General features: G+C 38.6%; 1 protein-coding gene across 5 annotated transcripts in view; it reads right to left on the bottom strand.

Moving 5' to 3' along the window:
• Positions 1-26,413, bottom strand: part of DCC (DCC netrin 1 receptor) — a 984,533-nt gene that overhangs the window by 259,316 nt on the left and 698,804 nt on the right. For all 5 annotated transcript variants that reach the window (XM_064480349.1, XM_031441886.2, XM_064480347.1 and 2 more), the window contains 3 exons: positions 5,537-5,685; positions 4,256-4,394; positions 200-249 (listed from right to left, as the gene is read on the bottom strand). In XM_064480349.1, coding sequence (XP_064336419.1) covers positions 200-249; positions 4,256-4,394; positions 5,537-5,685 — 338 coding nt within the window. The remainder of the gene's footprint in view (positions 1-199; positions 250-4,255; positions 4,395-5,536; positions 5,686-26,413) is intronic.

Below are 26,413 nucleotides of genomic sequence, written 5' to 3'. Positions count from 1 at the left end.
CAAGTGTACTAGAAGCAAACAAATCCTTCCTTTAATAAATTTCAGTGTGGTGGAAGATGTGGGATCAGGGCCACTCACCGCATTGTTCTAGAACATTTCGTCACACAGAAGAAAACCACCATTCACCCAACACAGCAGGTGGCTGACTCAGTGTTACACAGGTGAAGGCAAGGAATCTGTAAACATTTCCACTACTCACCCTCGAGTTAACCACTTCCAGGGAGATGTTCTGAGGCGGGGCACTTGGCACTAAAAGAAAGAAAGCAAGGTGAGATGGTCATTGCCAAAGCCATGAAAAGCAAACTCTTTGAAAAGTGAAACCATGTCTTTTTCACAGTTCATAATGATAATCAGGTAGGTGGTTCCAGGTGGCACTTCAAAATTTTCCTGGAGAGATGAAAAATAATTGTTTATTTTTTCTCGCTTGGGGGGCCAGTTATCCATCTAGGGAGCCCCCAAAATTGTTAGGCAAGAAAGCACCTGCCGAGATGCTAAATACTGCCATTTCATTACAGCTTTCTGGTGATAACCGTCCCAGAGAAACCAATAAAAACCCATGGGAGATTTTCTGGGGTGGTTTTAAAGGCTTAAGATATTGTGCCTTTCAGGATCTGCATGGTTTTATGATGAAATATGTCATTCTAATGGTCACTCATGTTGCTTAATCCCTTTAATGCAATCTTTATTATCTCTTAAAATGTGAAGAGAAGAAATACATCCCTTTTTTACGTGGTAGGTGTGTAATTAAATCTGTGTGTCACAGATGCATGCAGGTTACTAAACAGCACCTGGTGACTCGATTCTATTAACAAAGGAGCCATTTGTTTTTCTTTGTGGGTTTTCTAGGTGTTTTATTTCTCTTACTTGCATTCTGATTGTTCCACTCCTTCATGGAAGGAGAAAGAAAGAACACGTACAACTCTCTTTATAATACTTGTAATGAATGTTTACTATGTCAAAAAGTGAATATCCTACCACGGAAGTAATTCAAAGATAGCCATTCACTAAATGACTTACGTGTCAAGCACTATTCCAGATGTCTTGGATGAACCACAAAAATAATAAAGATCTTGTCCTACATAGTCAGGAAAGGAAGTCAAAAATGTTTTCCTCCAATATTTTTAGTTATCAGTCGCTGTTTCCTCATTCTCACTATCCATTTCCCTATGATTTACAAATAAATAGGTGCCACAGAGTGAGGTTCTTGGTGGAAGTGAGTGGAATCTACAATTCTCTGTTGGGACTTTTCTTTATTTCCTGTGTTTGATAATTCTTCATTGTTTCATGAGGCAGAGAGGAAAGACACAGTTCATTGCTTTTCTCGTCAAAATGTCAAGCAATTGATCATTTACAATAGGTTCATTACAGCCAATCAGAGGCATTTGGCCTGGAAACTCCTCTTCTTGTGGTGGAACAGGTTGGTTTAAAACACATGGTGATGAGGCATTCTGCAGAGCGGATTAGGTTCCCACATTTGTAAATGAGTCTCCAGAGACAGTCTATACAGTCACACGAACTCCTTCCCTTAGCAAGTGTGTGCTGTCCTGTACGCATAATTTATGAACTGAAATAACATATATAGTTATGAGCTTTTTTTCTTGAGGGAACTAATATGAGACATTTATTACAGAATAAGAGAAACTCAATATGTTTCCACATTGAATCCTGCCTCTTTACTTACTAGCTTATACGCCCTGGGTCTGCTGCTAACCAGCTTTTGTGACCTCTGTCTTAGCTCTGTCATCTGTAAAGCAGGGGAAACACAGTATCACAAAGTGCAGAGAGCGGGGCTTACACTAATAAGCACTCAGTAAATATTAGTGGTAACAGTTTCTAAGAAGCACATGCCTACAGCTGTTGGCCCCTCTGCTTTTGGACACAGGGCAGACCGGCACGGACACTAACAAATGTTAATTCATAAAATCTGTTACTAATCCATTCACATTGACTAGTTCAAGACAGAGTGGGAACAAATTGGCAAGACTAATTCCGTCCTATATGAAATATTAGGTTGCCTAGAATGATGCTCTCCAGTCCCCATGGTTTGAAGAAGTGGAAGATGGTTAACCAATGATACACTAGGTAGAGGAATTTGAACAAAAAACAGGATTTTTTCCCAAACAATTAAAGCAGAGCTAAACTAGAGACGACAGCTCATCGGGATAAAATCTTTATAGGCGTCATAGCATAACAGGTATACTTTGGGGATAACTGATTGAAAAAAAGTTACTTGCATTTCATTTTGCTTTTATTCCACTTTCCTATCGCCCCCAAATATAACTTTTTTATGCTAAGAATTTCTCTAGCCTTACAGGAAGTATAATGCTCTCTATAACACATGCATCTAGACAAATCACAGGTTAAATTAGTCACACAAATAGGAAGTCCTAAAGATGTGTCCATACTTAACAGTCATTTTTATAGGTTTGGCTGAACTGTCTAATTAATTCAATAAATATTTACTGAGTTAGGAGGGATACAAAGATGAAATACATCATCCCTCATAATAAGGAACAGTTAGTATAATGAGAGAAAGAGACACTGGCTTAGAGAACATTTACATGTATGCCAAGCACGTATTCTAGGTGCTTATAGGGATCAGCCATTTAATTTTCACATCTCCCTTTTAAACCAACCCGAAAGGCAAGGAGAAGAGGGCTTTATGACTCAGAACTGGGAAGCAGGTGACTATTAATTGCAATTAAATTCACCTATACGTGATCTCAGCATGGACAGCTTCAGTAGAGAGGACATCAGTCTGAAGTGAAAGAGGTGACTTGACTGTAAAGATGAATGCAGACGAGATCAGAGTGCCCACTCCTAGGGTCCCTGAAGTTCATGCTTTTTCTATCAAATGCATCTGACAGACGGAAGTTGGGGTCCCTTGCACAGTGATACTTGTGGGATTAGGGACAGGAAATCCTTTTATTTCATGACAGGTATTTTCTAAATCCTAAATCTTGCAAAACTTCTCAATGATAATTCTTGGATTATGAGTGATAATCTATCCTTCTCACTGACATTTAAAACCAAAGTGGAGAATAAGGCCACAGGAATTACAGTTCAGAGTGTGAAAAAAATCTACATACATTATGTAAAATATTCATTTTCAGTTGTTTTCCTTTTATTTTCATAATTATAAGTTGTGAAGTAATTTATTCTGCCAATAAATATTCTGTTCTGTCTTCAATAACAGAATCAGATGGATGGGCTTAAGAATTAAAAGTGATCCTGAAGTGGTATCACATATAAAAATTTTTCACACTGAAATTGCAAATGAACATTACTCCTGTGTCGTCTTTGTGCTGTCCTTAAAAATATTCATGCCCTTCCTCATTCCACTGATACTGTATGAAATATCCACCCAGACACTTCCCCAGATTAAAGAATGGTGGATCGGTCAAGGAATCACACACAAAGTCATTTTTTTTTGAAATTCAAAAACATCAATAATTTATAGAATCACAACTACCAACTGGAAACCATTGCTGAAAAGAAATAGTGTGCTAACTTTTTAATATTTATGGAGGTCACATCTCTGCATTTCTGCACCTGCGTGAATTGTCACTGGCCCCATATCATATATTCTGCTGTGCTGGTTTTACTTTTCATTAAACTTTCCAACATTCTATTCTCGCCCATTTCTTAGATCTCTAGTTTCCTCAGCTGCTGCTTTGTCAAATCCATTCTCCTCATGAAGATTTCTTCCTCTTTTTTTAATGGCATTTAAAAAACATGTCTAATCTTTCATTTGCTAGGCAAGGTACAAATAAAACTACACATTTTCATATTCAGTTTTAATATTTTCAACACGGGATTATCTGGCCTAAATCTTCCTGGCTTGTTTTCAGATTAAGAGGTTTATGTAGGAGGACTGTCCATCACTCACACTTTTAATCATCCACCCCAATTTAGGAGGAGAAATAAAAGAAAGATGCCCATGGACATGAGTCCACACACATGCACAAATGCATTTGTATTTATAGTAATGAAGGAAATCACAAAAAACTATTTTGAGCCCTTAGGCCGTAGTCACACTTTGAAGATGACTAATTTGGACACCCTGACTCAGAAAGTACATCTTTTCAAAGTTTAAATTTGATTGTAATAGATAGTTCGAGTGAATTAGCCAAATTTCGAATTTATGCTAATATATCCCATAAAGTTTAAGCTAGGAAAGCTTGAAAATCATACCTCTAACATTATTACATTATTGTAACAAAGATGTGAGTCAAATTCACCGTCTATAACTTACCATCAGACAGCGTGACCACAGTTACATCATCGGTAGACACTCCCGGCCCGTAACGATTATAAGCTAGAAATCGAAGACTATATTCCGTAAATTTTTTCAGGCCTTCCAGCTTATATGATAGTCCATCAACCTCTATATTCTGGAGACATAAAACACCAGAACCATTATTCAGGAGGCACATTAAAGCAGAAATGGTGGCCATTCTGTGCAATCAGTGAATTGGATATTAGACTCTCACAAAACTACACTCTAGGCTTATTATGAGTTGTAAAATCTAAATTGTGACACATACTCTCCCACTAAAGCCCACTCTACCCCTCTGTAGAGTCTTAGTTAAAACAACACCACGCTAGTTTTACAGTCAGTTCCAATTTGTTTAACACCACCCAATTCATTGAACGGTGTGCGGTATTGACACCCACACCAAAATTCTGACAGCAGAAGGCAGCTTGTAAATCCATGGGAACTGAGAGTGGCTCCTGTCCCCTGAATGGAATAATTTACCAGGAAACAATAGATTTCTTCCTTCTCTGGATGAAATACACCCACAGCTCTTGAAACTGACAGATATTTTGCTACAATTGTTCTCTCTCAAAATGCTGTGAGGTTAAGTTGGAACTGTTTTCAGCACTTCACAGCTGTAGAAATGAGGTTCTGGAGGTGAAGGTCACTGAGAAATAAGGGCCAGTTCACTCTAGAAGAGCCATTACTTAGCCCTTCATATCTCACATCTATCTTGTGTAACAATATTCTTTAATTTATTTAAAATGGATTGGTGAAATGCATTATTGAAGGACCAAAATGTGTAGGGAAAAAGGATAGCTTAGAAAGGTGGACATAAGTGGTAAATAGCAGAGGAAGAGTGAACAAACAAAAACATGGAATGATTACATAGGAGGAGCTCTTAATAATTCTTATTTTATGCTATAGCTTGGGACTTAGAATTGTTTCTGAATAGAACTGAGGCAAATATTTTTTTAATAGAAAATACCTATCATGCTGTTTATGTGGAAGCATGAAGACCACGCCATGCTTGGCAAATTCACAACACATGGTAAGAACTCCACTATCCTAAGGTCACTTCTGGGTCTTTCCTATTTAACTACACACTATGCATCTTTTTCCACATGAAGTTGAGCACCTGGAAGTGAACATCTCAATGGTCATATGTATGTCACACAATAGAATAGCCAAGTTCCATGTTTCTCCCTTAAAGACTCATTTACTTTTACTTTATCTGATTCCTTAGATGGCAGGAGTGGGGCCCATTCTCTTGCCTACCTGTTCCTTCCCCGTGGACACCTCAGTGCAGAACAGTCTGTAACCTTGGACTGGACCATTTGCATAGGCAGGGGGTTCCCAGGTAATAAGAATTGAGGTAGGTGAGGTAGATACAGCTTGCAGGTTTTCCACTGGCCCTGGAACTTGCACTGTTTATAAAAGAAATTGATTAGTACAAAAAGGTTCCCTTTCTCAAAACAAACAGAACGATATCTTTTGCAGTCTAAGGAAATTATAGCATCATGTACTATTTTTAGGACCTTATGGAATAAGAATATACAAACATAGACTATAAATACAAAGTAATGAAATTTTAGAATCATTTAATTTCAAAACTCAGAAGAGGACTAATATTAATCTAAATTACTTATTTCATTTTACAGTTGAGGAAACTGGTCAAGGAGCGTAAGTGACTAGGGTAATGGCAGAAGAGTGCGGTCCTTAATCTAAATTCTCAGTGTGGAAAATGCTCTACTTTGCCAGTAAGCCTTTGTCTATGTACTGCTAATAACTGCAGGAGGAAAATGGAAAATGCAATTAGAATACTTGTACATCATGATCCTACTTATAATTCAAATAGGCAGCCCAGCTATGGATAATTTACCATGTTGTCTTTATTTAAGTCATCGTTTTAAAATCTCGCCCAAATCTGGGTCCTTTAAATTAATTTCAGGATTTAATTTTCAATTTCGCTTTCTAGTATACCATTTTCTCTCATAACTGTTACTTCACTTAATCAAGGATAAGAAGCTTGTTCACTGAAGAAGTTAGACAGCACAGGTCCACAATCGCTTAGCCAAACCACTTATGCTCAGATGTGTTTCTAGATCCAGAAACTTTCAGATTTCAGAAAGGTAATATGGTGCACGTGCAGCATTTCATGTAACACTGTTAAGTGGGGTCTGTGGTAGCACCTTGTTATTAAATCGTATGTTCGCAGCAAACATACGACAGTCACACCAAACGGGATTATTAAAGACTACACATAGCCTAATATAAGGTCAGGTCAGGTAGGGCGTAAAATGAGTTAAGAATTTGCAAATTTTGAATTTGTGTATTTTTAAAATTTTTGCATATAGACCTGAAAATAAATACATGGTTTGAAAATGGAAAATGCAACCACCATGTTAGTTTTGTAATTTAAAATAAACAGTCTCACCACTGCAGGTGTAACGAATACTTTGACAGGCTGGGTGTTTCCCCCAGCTAGCTTTGGAGAGATACACATCTTAGACCACTAATGCAATTCTGTGAGTTTGAACTTCCATAGTCAAATAGCATATGAAATCCTGGCTAACATGGTATCTGATGATATACTCCTTAGATCAGCATAAAACCTATGTCTCTGGATCACTTTAAGAATTTGTTCCACGGAACCCAGCTCCGTAAGGCATCACTGCTCACATATTTGTTTGGAAAAAAAAATTGATGTCAGAAACATGTATTTAATGTCACCTTCACCAGTCCCCAAAGCCTGAGAATCCTCTTTATTGACAACTGCATTATTTTTACCTTATGATTGCTCATAATTTCTTAAAAAACTTACTCAGAAATCATTTGAAACCTACAGAAGAAAATTAAGAAGAGTAGTACATAGGATATCCATGTTCCCTTTATCCATTTACCCATTGTTAACACTGCTCTATAAACTTTGCCATTCTCTCTCAATATCCATGTATTCATTCATCCATCCATCCAGGTTAGGTTGCACTGACCAGGGTTCTTTAACCCTAAATATTTTAGTGCATATTTCCTGAGAATTAATGTGTGCATGAATAATACAGCTAACAACTTCAGTGCATTTCATTTTTTTTTTTAATTGAAGTATAGTCAGTTTACAATGTTGTCAGTTTCTGGTATACAGCATAATGTTTCAGTCATACATACACACACACATTTGTTTTCATATTCTTTTTCATTATAGGTTACTACAAGATATTTAATATAGTTCTCTGTGCTATACAGAGAAATTTCTTGGTTTTCTATGTTATATATAGTAGTTAATATCTGCAAATCAAGATTTGCATCTCGTATTAATACTTTTCTTTTTTTTATCTCAATGTCATCTGTATTCCAGTTGTGTCAATTTGTAACCAAGCAAGACTCTATGAGGCCTTCCCGGGACAGACCTCCCCCTGAATCCACACATCCTCTGACTGCCTCTTGTTTGTAGAAAAGCTTTAGTCTTCCAGGTCTCCCCTGAGTCTCAAAAAGCTGGCTCAAGAGTTAATAACTAGGAAATGCAAAGAAGTAGAAACAAAGAATAGCTGTTGGGCCAGGAATCTGGTAACAATTTAGACTATAAACCAGCCATACAGCAGACTCACTGAAATCTCAGTTCCCTGAAGATACAGATAAGGTATGACACACATTCTTAAGTTGTTTTTCACAGGGAGCAGTCTCCCACCAGATGAAAACTGCGACCACAAGCACATAGACCCTAGAGCCACTGAAACCAGAAGGCTGATGATGTGAAATTCACCTCAAAGCCAACCAATCTGAGAATTGTGTGAGCTGATCAGTCACCCTCCCTCACCTTGTCTTTAAACTCTTTCCCTGAAAGCCATCGAGAAGTTTGGGTCTTTTGAGCATGAGCTGCCCATTCTCCTTGCTTGACATCCTGCAATATACACTGTACTTTCCTTCACCACAAGCTGGTGTCAGTAGATTGGCTTTACTGGGCACAGGCAAGCAGACCCAAGTTTGGTTCGGTAACAACTTAAGCTACTAAATGCTTACTCTTCTTCACAACAGCACTAGAAATTCAAATTCCTGAATTCCCTAATGTTTGTCTTTCAAATTAAATAGCTCTAACATAGGTCTGTGGATAATACATCGTATTTTATGTTGATTGTGGAAGTATGTGTGTGTACATGTGTTTATGTATGTATATATATGTACTTGTATGTTTATTCACGACTATATATTTAAACAAAACTTGCATAGTTTAACATATGTGAGTCATTATATGCATATTAGAGAGAAAGAGGAAAAGAGACTCAAAGATGTTCGGCAATGGAAATTAGATGTGAAATCAATACAGCTAACAGCTTCACCCTTCCATTTCATTACATTTTAGTATGCCAGTCAAGAACCGTAATAGGGTTAACCACTCATCATTTCCAAGATGTCTTTAATAATCCTCACTGATCCCCTCAGTTGGACAATAATTTCGTGGCAAACTGCATCTAATTTCTCTCCATCTCTATTCGAGTTAAGTCTTTCTTCAAAGAATGGAAAGATTTCAGAACAGATGCATAATCTATGCAAAGAACTCATCAATCAATGTCAACCTAACCAACTACCTTTTTAAATTTCAATATTGCATTACAGTAGAAATTCATTATAACACCTGTACCTAAGAACAAATTAAATACTTATGCTGGAGTAAGTGAGATGTATTACATGTCACTATTTTCCCTGGGAACAGTAATTTCTGACTATATATATATATTTATAGTATAACAGGGCACTTTATAATGAGGTCTTATTGCATATTAACCCAAAAATGGCATATAAAAGTTGGCTGAATCTTTAATAAAGCATGATTTATCACATATAATCATACTGATGACAGGATGTGTGCTTGTGTTCTATATATTAGTATGTGTGTGTCTGAAGAGAGACAGGATCATGGTTTAAAGAACTACAATTGATTAAGATGAGTCAGAAGGTATGATGTCTTGTCCCTACTCATATAGAGACCAGTCACTGGCATCAAGAATCAAAGTGTCCATGGACCTCCTTAAAATTACATGCATATTGTCAAGACTGCAGTATGTACAGGTGTAGGGTACATAGTTCCCATCATTAAGGTCGATGATGCCCTAATTGGCAGCTCCTAGTGGACTGGTTAATACTCTTGGTTTGTTTTGGTTCTGAAAATCAGTGATTCTTTATCATCAAATCATTTCTGGTGATTTTTAATTATTTTATGATGAGAAATATGGCAATAATTTCACTTTAAATAGGTATCCTCAACTACCAATAAAATGCTGCTCTTTCAAAAGATGAAACATTTGTGACATAGATTTTTTCTATTTTGTTTTCCAAATTATGGGTAAATCAAATGCATTTGGATTCATCTGGTTTAACCCATCAAATATTTTAGGTTTTCCAAATGTTAAGGCTTCTGATGATCAGGAAGTCAAACAGCAAATACAAATTAACACCTTATTTTATTTTCCTTTCCCCTATCTGGCTCTGTGTCTATTCTAATATCTATTTGTCTACCTTCCTGGCTTCTCTGTACTGTAAGTAATTTAATATTTGTATTAATCAGACTAAAGTCTAAATTATGATTTATAAATATATGGTTCTAAAAATATCTTGGGAGTTTAAATAACCCCTTTCAAATAAAAGTGAGTATAAGGTTTTCATAGAAAAAGCTTTAGAAGGATCAAGACATGCCTCTGTCATCATAAAACTGAGTGAGATGGGTGTCTTCTGTCTTTTCACCTCTACACTGATGTTTCTCAGCTGGAAGTCAGAAATGGAGACAAACGCTAGTGTCAGAGATTGTGTAGTTGAACATTTGACTATTCAAAGTCTTTTCAAAATGACTGTGTAGTACAATGTTCCTAAATCACTAATATAACAGCCCCCAAATTCTTTCTTTTTAAAGAACTAGAGTAACAGTGCATTTGGAAAAAAAAATTATCACACGTGTTGTCATTCAAATAATGATCTATAATTCACATGTCCTTAATTCAGGCTAGAATGCTGAGGATGAGTTTACCTCTTCATCCATGTGCTAATATAAAAATGATTCTTGAGGCCATTTTTAAAAATGGATAGTAAGGGATCTAAGTAATTATCTGCAGTGATCCAAATGGATTTAGGCCACAAAGCTCTCTTATTTAAGCAACAGCTTCCACTGCCGACGATAGCCTCATTGAATATGTTTCAAATGCAAACCATTTCTGAAACTATTTGCATTTATTGATAATAAAGTGCACGCTTTGATTGCCTCTTTGATTTTTTTTTCTCCTGTAGTTAACAGCTTTAATGATATTTCTATGAAATCTGTTTCTATTCTGTATGGGGAATGCAACATCAAAAAGCCTGCAGGCAATGTAATTATTAACATAATAAAACCCATTCTTGACAGAACTATACATAGTTAGGAAATATGACAGTAATTTGGCAAGGGAGAAGCACAAACTATGGGGCAGGTTTCTATTACAAAACCACAGGAGTATGACAAGATTTGGTTAGCGGAAGCAGTTATTACCTGATCATTTTATCTGTGGTTTTAATAGGGGCTATCTGCTAAATCACAGTATACCCAACTATGTCCTTAAGAGTGTGTGTGTGTGTGTGTGTGTGTGTGTGTGTGTGTGTGTGTGTGTGTGTGTCTCTGTGGACATATACTGACGTATCTTTACACAAACACACACACACATATATATATAAAATGTGTGATTTATATGACTTGTGTATCACACATATATAAACATGTATATATGCATATATGCCAATATATTAGATAATGGATATTTCTGACAGTGTAGTAGGAAAAAAACTTGAATAATTCTCTCTGAAGAAAACAATCTCGAAAGCAGTCTCCTTGGGATTCACCCTCTAACTGGAAGTAGTTTTACAATAAAAGCGATTACAGGATGGACCTCAAGAGAAGGTCTTTTCAGTAGGATAACACATTTTTCACTAACACAACCAAACAGTAATAGCCTTGGTGAAGTATATAGAGTGTTTTGAATTTCACTTTAGAAAACTTAGCGATGCCTAGAAATAAAAAGTGTAGTGGGTACTGTAGACTCCTGACTGAGGTTTCAAACCATCTAAACTGGAGATTTCCAAGTAAGGCAACTGGTTTCACGACATAGCAAACTTACCTAAAAGATACTCAGCTTTGAAGTTAAAAACTTAAAGTTTCAACCAAATGTGCTTAAATTTCTGTATTACTGAAGGCTTCATGTCATGTAAACCTATCATAATAATTCCAGCCCCTCCAGAATAGCTTGGGTTTGGTTACTTCCCATTGTGATTGAAAGTTTAGATAAAAACACCAGCTGATTTTAAAGTCTAATCATACTTTTACATCTTTATCATACAAGGCTATCTCTAGTACTGTGAAATATTTTACTATGTAGGGATTTTCCAGGAACTTATTAGGACAAAGAAAGCACATGCACAGATAAAAAACCAAAACAAACAAAAAACATCTCTGTGGACAGATGATGAAGAATATGGTAACTGAGAACCGTTAGAGAAGTTTGGTCAAGGGTATTTCTTGAACAACAACTGAAAATTGCACTGAGGGGAAAAAGGAAGGAGACGGAGTTCAGATGTGGAGGAGGAACTGAGTGAGTCAGGACACATGGGTGTGAATGAGTTTAATGACTAATGACCTTGATAATAGCCTTTTTGGAAAAGAACTTACAAGTCGGTCAACGGAGAGAAAAACACTATATAGTTCAGGGAAGGCTGCAGATGAGGGAATCTTTAAGTAAAAATAATGAGACTACTTACAACATAACTAATTAATGATGGGAAATTAATCAGGAAACAACCCACAGGCATGAAATTAACCATTATTAAATTGCTTTTCTAGTTTATTAGCATTATCAGCAAATCAAATAATGTTCTACCAATTTTAGGAAAATGTGGTGTGTCTCAAGATACTTGAAGTAAGTTAAAAAAAAATTCATTTACTTTTTTGCAAGATGTTTGTCTCCAGAGCTTTAGTTTGGGGACAAGTGTTCAGAAAAGGAAAAAAAAAAAAAAAAAAAAAACAAAACTCAAATGAATTTTCTAAGAAACATCAAGGACTTTAGAGATACTACAAACAGAAATACTAGAAAGGAGTATCTCTGAGATAACTGGTGAAAAAGGAAATACCCCAGATGGGAATGAAACACCTTAATTTTGAGTCCTGGATCAAAACTCCCTCTCCTCTATTTAATAATAGTATAGATTTAGTCCCAATTACTTCAACACTCTGCACATTATTTTCTTATGAGTTCCTAATTTCTATATAACGGGATTGTCATAGAAATTGTATTGTATATGATGCTATATGGAAAAGTAAGTTTTCACAATAATACAGTAGTTGATATTATTGTTACTGGAAATCAAGTCTCTTAAACTTTTCCAAATTTTGGTTCTGTCATCAGACAGTTGGAGGAAAGAGTATTTGCTCTTCTTACTTCTCAAGAGTGTTAGAAGAACATGAAGAGATGATGTATGTGAAAAGGAAATGGGAAACCAGCAGTCCATACACGTGGAGGGTGTAGCGTGAGTCTGGACTGGGATTGCGTCTACAAACTTGGGATTGCGTCTACAAACTAAACATGGCAAAGAGAGCGCCTGGTAACAGAGTGATTTGCCTGATGTGGTGCAATAATACATGTAAATTAAGCCTTTCAATCTGCTCATAAAATACTTCACATGGTTACTTTTGTTGTTGTTACACAGACCATACATTCATGAGTAATTGTTACAAAAGAATCCCAAACAGAAATCCCTAGGAAGGGCACGTAGAAACCTCTTGCTTGCTTTACACTTATATGAGACTCGTACACACTCATATGAGACTTGTACATATTTCAGGATGGAATTTCTGCTCACAAACATGTCAGTTCTCTGTAAATAGAGATGCATCAGAGAATCAGATGTCATCAGTTTACCTGCAACTCAGCGCATTTCCCATGGTGATAATGTAACTAAATCCCAGCCATTTCTCAAAGTTGGCTTGTATTCTGGTCAGTACGGGAAGAATCAATATTTGATGTCTATAGTTTTAATAGAGCCAATAAATGACATGTATGGATTGCTTTTATAAAAGAGCCCTGCTGCCGCTTACTAGAGGAGAAAGAAGCAGCAATCTTTTTCTCTGGCAGTCAAGTCAGTAGGATTTTCTATATGACGACAAAAAGATCCTCCCTTAAAAGATACCATCTCTTTGGGGAAGACATTTATTGTTTATCTATTTCCAGGCTTTAAAAGATAAGGAATTGCCTTGGGTAAACTGATTCTTTGTGGAGGGACCCTAAGTTAAAGAAGAAATTTAGAACTCTATTCTCCTAACACATAGGCTTCGCAGAAGTCACAGATCCAAGTTACATCTCATCTAATAAAGTTTTGGGAAGAGAGATTTAACAGTAAAGAGTGTGGCCTCCAGAATCCGAGATCGTGGGTTCAAATCTAGTATCTTCTGCTCAGGCTACGTGGCTGGGGTCAAGCTACGTAATGTTCTTGAGCTTAAATTTTCTTTTTTTTTTTAAAAATTACATATTTTCTTTTTTATTCCCTTCTAGGTTTTTTTTTTGGGGGGGGGTATTTATTTTTTAACGGAGGTACTGGCTGTTGAACCCAGGACCTCATCCATGCTAAGCATGCACTCTGCCACTGTGCTACACCCTCTCCCACCCCGGCCCTGAGCTTAAATTTTCTTATCTAAAAAATGGAGTTAATATCAATACATATTTCATAGGTTTGTTGTGGAGAATAATAAGTCATTTATGAATGGTGTACGGTACCAAGGAAATGCTCAATAAATATTACCAATTTTTACAGTATGCCAGGCATTGTGAGAACTGACAGAAGAAACAAAGAAACCTTCCTTAACATTGAGTCTAAGGTGATGAGACCACAAGGAGCTGGGAGAGGGGTCCTGATGTGCAGGGAGAGACTGTCAGAGGTGAGTCCATACTTGGTTTTAAAGGCTTTGGAGGATTTTGATTTTTAAGAATTGTAAGGGTACCAAATGTAATCATTTTGGACTCTGTCCACTACATAAAGAGAGACTTGAAGGGAGGCAAATAGAGACCAGGTGGGAGAATATTCTACAGTACAGAAGAGAGACGTTCACAGCTTGATTTAGAGTTGTGGTGGGGGACTCAAAGAGAAAGGGAGGGGTTGAGAGCTATATGGAAGGGAGAAATCAACAACATTTGATGGGCTGGAGGTAGGGCAGCGAGAGGATGGGAGCATTAAGAATGACTCGTGTACTTCTGACTTGCACAGCTGGGGGTTTCTGGTGATGTTCACTTAGACAGAAAACACTGGACTGAGCTAGACTGGGCAGGTGTGTGGTCATGGCGGGGGGGGGGGGGGGCAGGTGACTATCACAGCATTGCACCCACGTAGGGGATGAGTTTCTTCACTATATACAGAGATGCCTGGCTGGCTATTCATCCTCAGAGGGGCAGTCACAACCTAGTATTTTTCCTCCTCTTTACTGCTCTTTTCATTTCTTGGGCTCCCAGCTACATCATTTCACACCCTAGTTCTAGGGATAGCATCACACAAACTGTTTTTCTTCCTTATTTATTTCTCTTGCAATTTTTTTCTTTCTTTTTCTATATATATAGTCAGCTGCTTTTCAGGAACATTAGCTAGTTCCCAGATTTCATGATCATCTGTTTGTTCCGTTCCCACCTAACTTAGCTCCTTTAAACCCACACTTTGCTCTTTTTTAAGGCACTCAAAATACTCCAATTAACAGATCAGACTGTGCTAAGGAACTTTTTTTCTGAGCCATGTAAATGCATGTTGAGAAATTTTGCTCCATTCCACTCCTGATCTTAAAAAAAGAGCTCAAGATAAACTATCTTTCCTAATGGCAGCAACAATAAAAATTCCAGTAACAATGAACCTGGGTACCCATCTGACCTTGACTATACTGAAATAAATATTCGCTTTGCGATTCCACTGACATTTATCACTGGGAAGCACCTTTAACGCCCTTACACATACATGCACGCAAGGGGAAGATTGATCATCACACAGGGCAGAAAACCTAGCTGTCCTCTATCTCTAAGAAGCATCTAAAAGGCTCCCCATCTGCTGACTGAACCACCCTGAGGATTAAGTTTATTTCATTTTCAGTATTCAAAAGATAAGAAGTTTATTAACCACATGGAAGACTCAGGCTTGTTCAGAGAGAACAGCAGTAAATCATCTCACAGAAGTTGGACAACTTTAAGTAAACCTGAACACAATTCTGGATCTAAAGATTCCTTTTCTTTCCCTAACCCTACCTCCTTGGCTTTTATTTTTGCCAGCATTATAAAGTCTCAGACCAACAGGAAAAAAAATCTTTGACTCAAGCATTCAAAGGCTACTGATTATGATGTTCAGAAAATACGGAGTAAAATAAAGAAAATAATGGCTAAAATAGGAAAGTTTAAATAACTTTCAGAAATGTTTTTTAAGAAGATTGATGTATTTGATCACTGTATTTCAGTAACTCCAGAAGTCAACTGAATATCAGATGGGTAATTTTCTTGACTTCCTTCTGGTGGGGTATATAAGATAGAGAGAATGCATCAAAGTCACCACTGCCTAATATAAATACAATGTGAGCCATGAGTGCTCACATGTTATTAAAAATTTCTACTAGCCATATTAAGAGGTAAAAATGAAATAAGTGAAATTAATTTAAATAATATCTAAGTTAACCCAATATAAGTGAAGTATTGTCACTTCAAATCATAATCAAAATGAAGTTAGTTAACATGGTAGTTTACTTTTTTTTTTTAACCAAGTCTTTAATACCCAGTGTGCATTTTACTCTTACGACGCACCTCAATTCAGGCAAGCCATGTTCCAAGTGCTCAACAGTCACCTTGGCTGGTGGCTACCACGCCAAACACTACAGACATAAACAATGCCACTAGAATAATTCAAGAACTCATTCAAGAATGTCCAACTGGAGTGGTGAAAAATTACTCTAAGAGCATCAAATTATCAAAAGAATAGAGAACAAATAATATTCAGAGTGATAAAATTATTGAGCTGTTGGCATGATCAAAAATGTGAATGACGTGTTAAATCTATTATCACATTGTTATCTGTGATTTAAAATTGTATTAGGTGATGAACTGTCACACCGAGAAGTAGCATCAAGTCATTTCTGGGGGTCCTAAGTGTTTGCTGAGCTTGAACTCCAGTCAGTTAGCCCCTCCTGCACAATGGAAGGAATAATAATCCTTTTTTCTCTCACTGCAAGGTGGTAGGAGATGACTTTGAATCAAGTCTTCAGCAGACAGCAGACGGAAGGTTATGATCAAGTGAGTGATTTATAACAGGGAGCAGAAATGATATGTTTAGCACGTTCTTCAGCTTGGGGCTTAGCATAACTTACTCCGACTGGCATAAGCCTAATAGTGTTGGGATTTTTTAAGTATTAAACTGCCACGGCGATGCTTTTTGAAGCAGTAAGAATTTTAACTCATTAAATAATTGTTAACATGCAGTGAACTTTCAGCTAATTGTCCTTCCACGTCCCTGAAATCATCACGGCTAGTCTCAGCCCGTATGTACGTGCGCACACATTAACACTGTGGTAGGAATGTTATGCTATGTTCTAATCACACCTCTGACATCATTAGATTTGTAGTATTTAATTTTGTCACAGCTCACGAATGAGTTGGGATGGGCCAAGGTTTTCTTTCACAGAATATTTCACAGGTACAGGAGATGGCTACTGGCTTAAGTTAAAAGATTTTCAGGTGATGACACACAATTACTGCTTCAGGTCACAGCTGTTACATCAGAGTCAAGATGCTGCCATCAATGTTCCAGAGGAAAAGATCATGGTGGGTTTTTAATTAACTGAAGGTCAAACAGTGGAAATCTGAGCATGTAGCCAGTGCTGGTTACAGCGCTCACTGGTGGCTTCTGCAAACTCTTGTTATCCCACTGATCTCTTTCACTGGTTCATTCCCTTTGGGCCACCTAAGCAGTCTGCCGTCCTTAATATTCAGCAAGCACTGTAGGGTTACAGCCTACAATGGAGGGTTAGAACTCCAGAGAGAGGGAGAAGGTACGAGCATATCAAACACAATTTTAAAGAAGGATGTTTTTTAACAATTCTCTGCTTGAGAAACAATAACTGAAGCTATATTTTTTTAATGGAAAAGGTAGTTTCTAAGTTAATTTTTAAAACACATGTATATAGACACTTCATACTTTTCTCAGTCCTCTTCTATATTATTTGGAATGTTACTAATCATCTGTGTGATTATTAGGGAAGTGTATGTATGAGGCTGAATAGTGTTCCCCTCAAAATTCATGTCCCCCTCAAGATTCATGCTGGATTGGGGTGGGCTCCACACCTAATATGGCTGGTATCCTTATAAAAAAGAAAACACAAAGAGACATGGCCACAGAAGGGAGAAAGCCATGTAAAGGTGGAGACCGAGATCAGGTGATGCAGCTATGAGCCAAGACATGCCAAAGGATTGCCAGAAACCACAGAAGCCAGGAAGTAACAAGGGAAGATTCTTCTCTAAAGCCTTTAGAGGGAGCATGACTCTGCTAACACCTTGATTTCACATTTTAGCCTCCTGAACTGTTAGAGAGTAAATTTCTGTTGTTTTAAAAAACTATGTGTGGCACTTTGTCATTGCAGTCCCAGGAGACTAACACAGGCAGTATGATCCTTATTTCAAGAGAAATAATTGGAAAATCAGAAAAGGTAAGTGACTTTTGCAAAAGTATACAGCAAAATATAGATAATATCTCAGTCTAGAACCCAGGTCTTTTACTTATTGGTTTAGTGTTATATCCATTTTCAAGAAAAGGAAACACACAAAAAAAGAATTCTCAGACAAGCAAGATGGCAGAGTAGAAGGACGCTTGTAGCTCACCCACTCCCACAAATACACCAGAACTCATATCTATGGACCCACTCAGCCAACCAGAGTACCTGCCAAACTCCAACAGAACATCGCCCTCTTCGAAAGACAAAGACGCCAAAAATCTGGTAGGAGAAAAGGGAAAAAGAAAGAAGAAAAAGCAAAACACTGCGGGACTGGTCCCGTGGGGAGGGAGCGGCAAAGGAGGAATAGCGCTCATTTGCTGGGTCTCCCCCTTCCAACAGAGAGGCCAACGGGACGGAGGGGGAGCCTCCGAGGCTCAGATCTGCCCCGAGCACCCCTTGACTGACAGAACTAAGTTAAACAGGCACAAAGAGTCCCCACGACACCCAGCCTGAGACGTGAGCTGGCAGCTGGGGGCCGGGACAGGCTGCCTGAGCCGGGCGGAGGACTGGGGAGGCTGCACTAAGGCAGCCCTAGGGGACTGCAGGGTGCTGCGTGCCATGGCTGGGAGGGGATACAGAGCAGAACCACCTCAGTACCCCATAAATTGCGAAAAAAGAAAAGCAACACAGCTGGTGTGCCCTGGGGGAGGGGCACCATAGCCTCTGTCTCCTCAGACCCACGCAGCCATTACTGGTGCTTCTCATGAGAAAAGAGGCGGGGCACAGCCACAGCCACTATCTTCTCCTGTGTGCAGCACCCAGGCCGGGGTGGGGCCGAGCCCTGAATCCGTACCTGGGGGCTCTGCAACCTCCTAGGCAGGACTGAGACTTGTTTACAGCCTGAGGCAGATAAGATCTTTCTGCCCTGGCACCTCAGAGAACTCGCACAGCCAAGACAAACAAGGAGCTGAGTTTTGGCACGGAGCAGGGGTGGGGCTGTTCTGCAGTCTTCCCTGAACACACCTACGGAGCTCCGACCCGAGGCGGAACAGGCAGCTGCACAGAGCAGCGGAGCAACAGGCACCGGGAGAGGGCGGGTGGTCACCCGCCTTCCTGGCAGGAACGCAGCACCTGACCATGGTGCTGGGAAAGGGCATGATCTGCCCACCTGCCTCCCTCCCAGCGCAGCATCTGACTGCGGCATCGGGAGGGGGAGTGACCCATCCACCCACCGGGTAAGAGCTCAGCACCTGACCCAGTGTCGGGAGAGGGCGCTATCTGCTAGCTGACAGCCACTGTGAGCAGCCCAGACGAGGGCGCCAACGGAGGGCCTCTGGAACAGCAAGATGAGTTCGCGAAACAAGGCGAAGACAAAGACCTCTTGATAAAATCATTAAGAGCACACCATCTCCAGGACAACTAGATAACTGATACTCCTTAAGCCACAGTGCCAGAGAGGTATGAGCAATATGAAGCAGAGGAACCACTCCCAATTAAAAGATCAAGAGAAATCCCCTGAAAGCACAATCAAGGAAATAGACACTGATGGCCTACTAGGTCAAGATTTCAAAAAAGGAGTGATCAAAGTACTGAAAGAACTAAAAGAGATAGTATTTAGAGATATAAAATATGTCAAAAATGAAATAGAAGCTATAAAGAAGAGCCAAGTAGAATTAGTAAATTCACTTGCTGAGATGAGAGCTGACCTAAAGGCGTACAAAGCAAGCTAGATAACGCAGAGGAACGAATAAGTGACCTAGAAGATAGGACAAAAGAAAGCACCCAATCAGAACAGCTACAAGATAAACAAATAAAAAAACAATGAAAACAATATAAGGGACCTATGGGATAATATAAAGCGTGCCAATCTACACATAATAGGGGTTCCAGAAGGGGAAGAAAGAACAAAGGGGATTGAAAAGGTATTTGAAGACATCATGACTGAAAACTTCTCAAACCTAAAGAAGGAATCAGATATCCAAGTACAGGAGGCTCAGAGGGTCTCAAATAGGAAGAACCCAAACGGACCCACACCAAGACATATCATAACCAAGATGGCCAGAGTCAAGGATAAAGAAACGATCCTAAAGGCAGCAAGAGAAAAGCGAAGAGTGAGTTACAAGGGAACCCCCATAAGGCTCTCAGCTGACTTCTCTACACAGACACTACAGGCCAGAAGGGAGTGGCAAGATATGTTCAAAGTCCTGAATGAAAAAAAGATGCAGCCTAGGATATTCTATCCAGCAAGGCTATCCTTTAGAATAGAAAGAGAGATAAAGAACTTCACAGACAAGCAAACACTAAAAGAGTTTAGCAACACTAAACCCATGCTAAAAGAAACACTGACAGGTCTACTATAAATAGAAAAGAAGCAGGATGCTACAAAAATGAGAAACTCATAACTGGAAAGGTGATGACTACCATGAATTACAAATAGAATAAACACAAAATTGTAAAAGAAGACATCTAAATCATTGAGTGGGAGAGGGAAGCAAGGAAAGCCACTGTGGAAAATAGTATGGAGATTCCTCAAAAGACTAGGAATAGACAACATATGACCCAGGAATCCCGCTCCTGGGCATAAATCCAGAAGGAACCCTACTTCAAAATGTCACCTGCACCCCAATGTTCATAGCAGCACTATTTACAATAGCCAAGACATGGAAACAGCCTAAATGTCCATCAACAGATGACTGGATAAAGAAGAGGTGGTATATTCATACAATGGAATACTATTCAGCCATAAAAACCGACAACATAACGCCATTTGCAGCAACATGGATGCTCCTGGAGAATGTCATTCTAAGTGAAGTAAGCCAGAAAGAGAAAGAAAAATACCATATGAGATCACTCATATGTGGAATCTAAAGAAAAACATAAACACAAAAATACAAAATAGAAACAGAATCATAGACATAGAACACAAACTTGTGGTTGCCAAGGGGGCGAGGGGTGGGAAGGGACAGACTGGGATTTTAAAATGTAGAATAGATAAACAAGATTATACTGTATAGCACAGGGAAATATATACAAGATCTTGTGGTAGCTCACAGTGAAAAAAAAAATGTGACAATGAATATATGTACGTTCATGTATAACTGAAAAATTGTGCTCTACACTGGAATTTGACACAACGTTGTAAAATGACTATTACTCAATTAAAAAATGTTTAAAAAATTGAAAAAATTTTAAAAAAGGAAAGGAAACACAATTTTTGCAAGCAGAGTTGTTTAACAAAAATAATTCTGCATTAGGAATCTAGACATAGGCCTGGTGATATATGTACCCACCCCACAACTGGCCTTAAGCTCCCTGATCCCCAAAATTATTCTTCGTAAAACTCAGTAATTTAAATCAATGCTCTCAAATGTACTTTATGAACTTAACATTATGTTTCAGATCATTGGGTAAATGTTTTGGATTCTGGGTACCACCTGAGTTAATGGAGCATATAAGATTTCCCAAGTCAGGGAAAAGGGTAAAAGAAAAAGGATGTTGGAAGCCACAAGGCAAACTTCTTCTGAATTCAATGGTCTTCACTTGGGTCTAAAAACCAGGCTTCCACGGATAATATTCTGATGCAGACTTAGAGCAATAAGGTGACCCAACATCTGGAACATCCCTGAACGGACATCCCATTCGAATTCGATCTCCTGTTTAATGAACACCGGCAAAGTACATATCAGAAAACAGGTGGTTCTGGGCTAACGTTTACTCTGGCACTAACTAGCCCCTTTTGGATTGGTTCCTCGGAATATCTTGGCAGCAGGAAGACTGGGCTGTGGATCTGAGGCATCTTTTTAGTCAATTCTCCTTTCTGGTATCAGCCAGTCAGACTACACTTCACTGACCCACCAGGCAGCTTTCTAAGAAGGACGCTTCTCTATGATTGACTAATTTTTGAGTGTCTTCTGTGCATGGCCCTGTGCGTCTCCCTGCAGCACATTCATTAGGGGTATGTAGGACACAGATGTCTCAGTTTACAATCTGTAAACTGGAGAATTCACCCCTGTTTTTCAAACAACTGTTCAGCTCTGCCACGACTAGAAACTAAATATTGCATTGCCTTGGCCATTGGCTAGCAGTATGTGACATTTTCTTTTATTTTTCTATTCAAAATATTGGGTGCCTTCTTTGAACTCACAGGCAAATCAAATAAATAAAACCTGAATCCATTTAACAGTCAAAGCTAAGGTATCAAAACAAGAATTCTTGATTTGCCCCCCAAGATCCTCCCCTCCCCACAGACCCTTCAAGCCAGCTTTTTAACCAGTTTCTGACCCCAAAATGGTCCCAATTTACCTAGTTTCTGAGGCCTAACATCAGAGTAACTCTGACTCCTGTCTTTTCTCCCATCCCACACCCAGCGGCAAGACTTGTCCCTGTCTTCCAGAAGTATCCTGAATTCTACTTACACAGATTCCACCAAAACTTGACCTACCAACGTCTCGACTAAACTTCCATATTAGCCTCCTCTTTAGCCCCCTTGATTTCACTTAAAAATGAAAGTTAGATCATGTCACCACCTCCTGCGCAGATGCCTCTGAGAATTCCTCTGCCTTCCTTACCGTGGCTTCGAGGTTCTGCCTGTCTGTGTCCTGCCACCTGCCCACTCCTCTCTTCTGTCCTCCCTCCTCTTTGCTCTGCCGCAGCTCAGTGGTCCTCCTGCTCTTCCTCTCTGGGCTTGACACTTGCTATTGGCTCTACCTGAATTGTCATTGCTGGATATCTTTGTGGGCACCCCTCCAAATTCATTCATGGGTCCCCTGAAATGCCTCTTCTTTCCAAAAGCTCTCCTGATTTTCCTTCCTAGAACCACCTCTTTCCTTCTCATTCTCTATCCTTTTAAGCTGCCTTATTCTTCTGCATGCTTTATTTGTTTACTGTCCCTTTCTATTACCAGAATATAAACCTCATAAAGGTAAATATGTGTCTTGATTTTTTTTAAACTGCTGAACTCCCTGCACTGAGAAATACAGGGTAGCCCATCAGGAGCACACAATAAATACAGGAAGGAAGAGAATGACGACTTTCGAACAGATTTGGACTGTGAAAAATGATCTTATACAGACTAACAGATGGATCCATGGGGTGAGTTAGCCAGGGTGGGCTTTCTGCTCTCGGAAATCTTAAATAAAATTTTGAAGTAGAAATAGAAGTGACTTATGAAAAAGGCTACAGAAGGAAAGCATTTCATTTCAAACACGTGTAAAAAGCACAGAGACGGGGATGAACAAGTCATATGCAATGTTAAGGAAGCTGATTACATGCATGAGCATAATTAGAATACAGCAATGCAGGAACGCATAATTGTAACAGCTGGTATTTACTGAGGGCTGACCAAGTACCAGAGAGCATGGTATTTTATATTAAATAGCTTATTTAATTCTTAGGATGATCATTTGAGGATGTACTGTTTTGTCCCATTTTACAGATTTTTTTTTTCAATTTTACAACATCCCTGCAATATCTATCTTACGTACGAAGAAGCTATGGTTTAGCAAAGCTAGCTTAGCCCAGTTAGTTAGTAAGTGAAAAAGCTAGAATTCTAATCCAGTCTGATTTCTGAATCCTTGTTCTTAACTACCTTTCACTCTCCTTCCATTCGGAAGACCTGGGACACCAATTACAGAGGTGGTAAAGGTGGTAATGAACAGGTTCTTGTACTGATCAATGGCTCAGAGTTCCGCTCTTTGACTTTCAGTTAATAAAAACTCCATGATCATTTCCTCTCTGATACTGATGACACCATCCTGACTGACTTTAACAGCTACCATCTAAAGCAATAATTGTGTGGCATTACCTTAAAATCTGTCAGTGCTAACCCATGGCAATCCCCTGTATCTGTGATCAGAAATTCTGGCCCAACTTAACTTCTATACTGATGTGATTTGGAGCCTCCCAAGGAGGGAAGATTGAGCTGAGACCTGAAAGAGTTTTCATAGAACAGCTGTAGGTATTCTCCTCCCAGCTATGTAAAGTAGGAGTAATGTCTTTACTAAAACAATATAATAATGCAGTAACACTGGAGTCAGAGAACAAGAGTTAAAGGAAAATTGTTATCCTTTTACGTAGCACCTAAGACTTGTCATACGGTATAGCAGGCAGAATATCACCTGCAGTGAAAAGAATCAGTAAAGTGGTGAAGTGATGAAAAAATGAGTTTCACTTCAGAAAGAGCCCCGGAGACACAGAAAACAAACTTACAATTACCAGGGGGGAAAGTGGGGAGGGAGGGACAAATTGGAAGCCTGAGATTGGCTGATACAAACTACTACATACAGAACAGATTAACAACAAGGTCCTATAGCACGGGGATCTATATTCAGTGCCTTGTAGTAACCTGTGATGAAAAATATAAAAAAGGAATGTGCATGTATGTGTGTGTGTGTATATATATATGTGTGTGTATATATCTGAATCACTATGCTATACACCTGAGACTAACATGTTATAAATCAACTACACTTCAATTAAAAAAAAATAACAATGAGTTTCACTTATTTTTGGGTGGTTATCCACATGAGGATAGTCAACTATAAATTTCTTCATGTGAGACTGTCTAAAAACAGTATCATATTTCATACTAAAACATAAAGTGTATACATGTGCATGTGTGTATATATATGGATTAAATTATATAGTATTTATACACTAATACCTTATAATCCTAACCTTCAGTTAAAAAAAAAGGAGAAATAAAATTGATCGCACAGTGTGACTTGGAACTATTTATCTTACAGACTATTTTCTTCAGAAGTTTCATTCCCAATTTCTTTGATATTATTCTGCGCATCTTATTTTACTTCCTAACACCAGCACCTTATAGAAGGCTTGACATGTAGTATGTGCCCAGTAAATGCTTATAGACTGCACAGATAAAGAGGCTCTCAAGATGAGGGAACGAATGACTATATATGAGTTAAAATTCCGTATTCTCTGTCTTTCCCCTTCACTAGTCATGCACACCAGCTCTCCATAAATCTGATGTAACTGAAGGAGTCCCGTCAAAGAGCTCAGCTTGGCTGTTTTCACTTTGAAATAGTTTTATTCAGCTCCTATAGCATGATGACAATATCCCTGAAGATACTCAAGCTGTATTTTGTTCTAATTTAGTTTAGCAAGCAGCCTACTTTCATTTCTAGTAGGCTTCATAACCAAACTAGGCAATTAGACCTGAAGCAAATCTGCTTTCCTGGAACCGCACCGTCCCAGGCTAGACACCCACACTCCCCAGAAACCTCTCATTAGGATGGCACTTCCACGCCTTCTTTCTTCACGCTCCCTAATGTCAGTGAGAAATCTGTAGCATTTTTCTATATAATTTCTCACCACGCACATAGCTTCTCCAGATGTTTTGGTTATATCAGTGGAAGAAGCTTGAATTATGCTTTGTGCTCAAAGTAAGAGGGGTAACAGTGAGCCAGCAGAGGTTTTTCAGGAGCAATGAATTTATGCTGCGTCACTGTTTTACCAAAGCAACAAGTCACCTCTGTTCTCCATCTTTAATTGTGCATTGAAAGACACTGATTTTTTTAAAACCCTGGGAAAATGCTTAAGGAACTTCAAGTAACTAATCAGACAATATGATGAAATCTATTCTCTGGTCTTCTAAAAATAAATCCTTTATATTAACTCAATGCATAATTAAATTTTCAACATTCAAAGGGTACTAATGTGTTAAATATGTTTTTAGTGAGTTCTGCTTCAAGTAGTAGGTATTTTCCCCCAGCTATATTCAGTGTCTTTGTTAAAACAATAAAATAATGCAAGAACACTGAAGTCAGAGAACAAGAGTTAAAGCAAAATTATTACCCTTTTGTGTAGCACCTAAGACTTCTAGGTTCCTTGAGAGATTCATCCTAGTTCCTTGAGAGTCAGGACATGATCTGACTTGCTTTTATTACTCATGTACATAGTCTAGATCAGTGATGCCCAAAAGAGCTTTCTGCAGTGACGGAAATGTTCTCACACAGTAGCCAGCAGTCATAGATGAGCTCTTGAAATGTGGCTAACTAGGCTGAGAAATTGAATTCTCAGTTTTCAATTTTGTTTAAATTTTAAATGCTAACACTTGTGGCTAGTGTGCCTGAATTTTACATTTTATTGTACATCAATACGTTTAAATGTAAACAGACACATGTAGCTAGTGGTTACTGTATTGGACATTGAAGGTTGAGAATTTAGCACAAAGGAATCACTTTGAATGACTGACTGAATAAATGAATGAATGAAGAAAGAAGAGAGTGACTCACACGTGCTTTGAACCTTTCTAGCATGATTAAACAAACCATTCTCACAAGCCTACCTCTAATTCTTCCACTAAACATACGTCATTGTAGAAGACATAATGCCTTGCTAATTGACCATTAAATCCAAATGGTTTCCTTAAGCCTTCTGTTGCTAGGGATGCCAAACTATAAGCC

This window comes from Camelus dromedarius, chromosome 28, assembly GCF_036321535.1.
Source record: "Camelus dromedarius isolate mCamDro1 chromosome 28, mCamDro1.pat, whole genome shotgun sequence".
NCBI classification, from domain to species: Eukaryota; Metazoa; Chordata; class Mammalia; order Artiodactyla; family Camelidae; genus Camelus; species Camelus dromedarius.
This window is presented reverse-complemented; position numbering and strand designations above follow the sequence as displayed.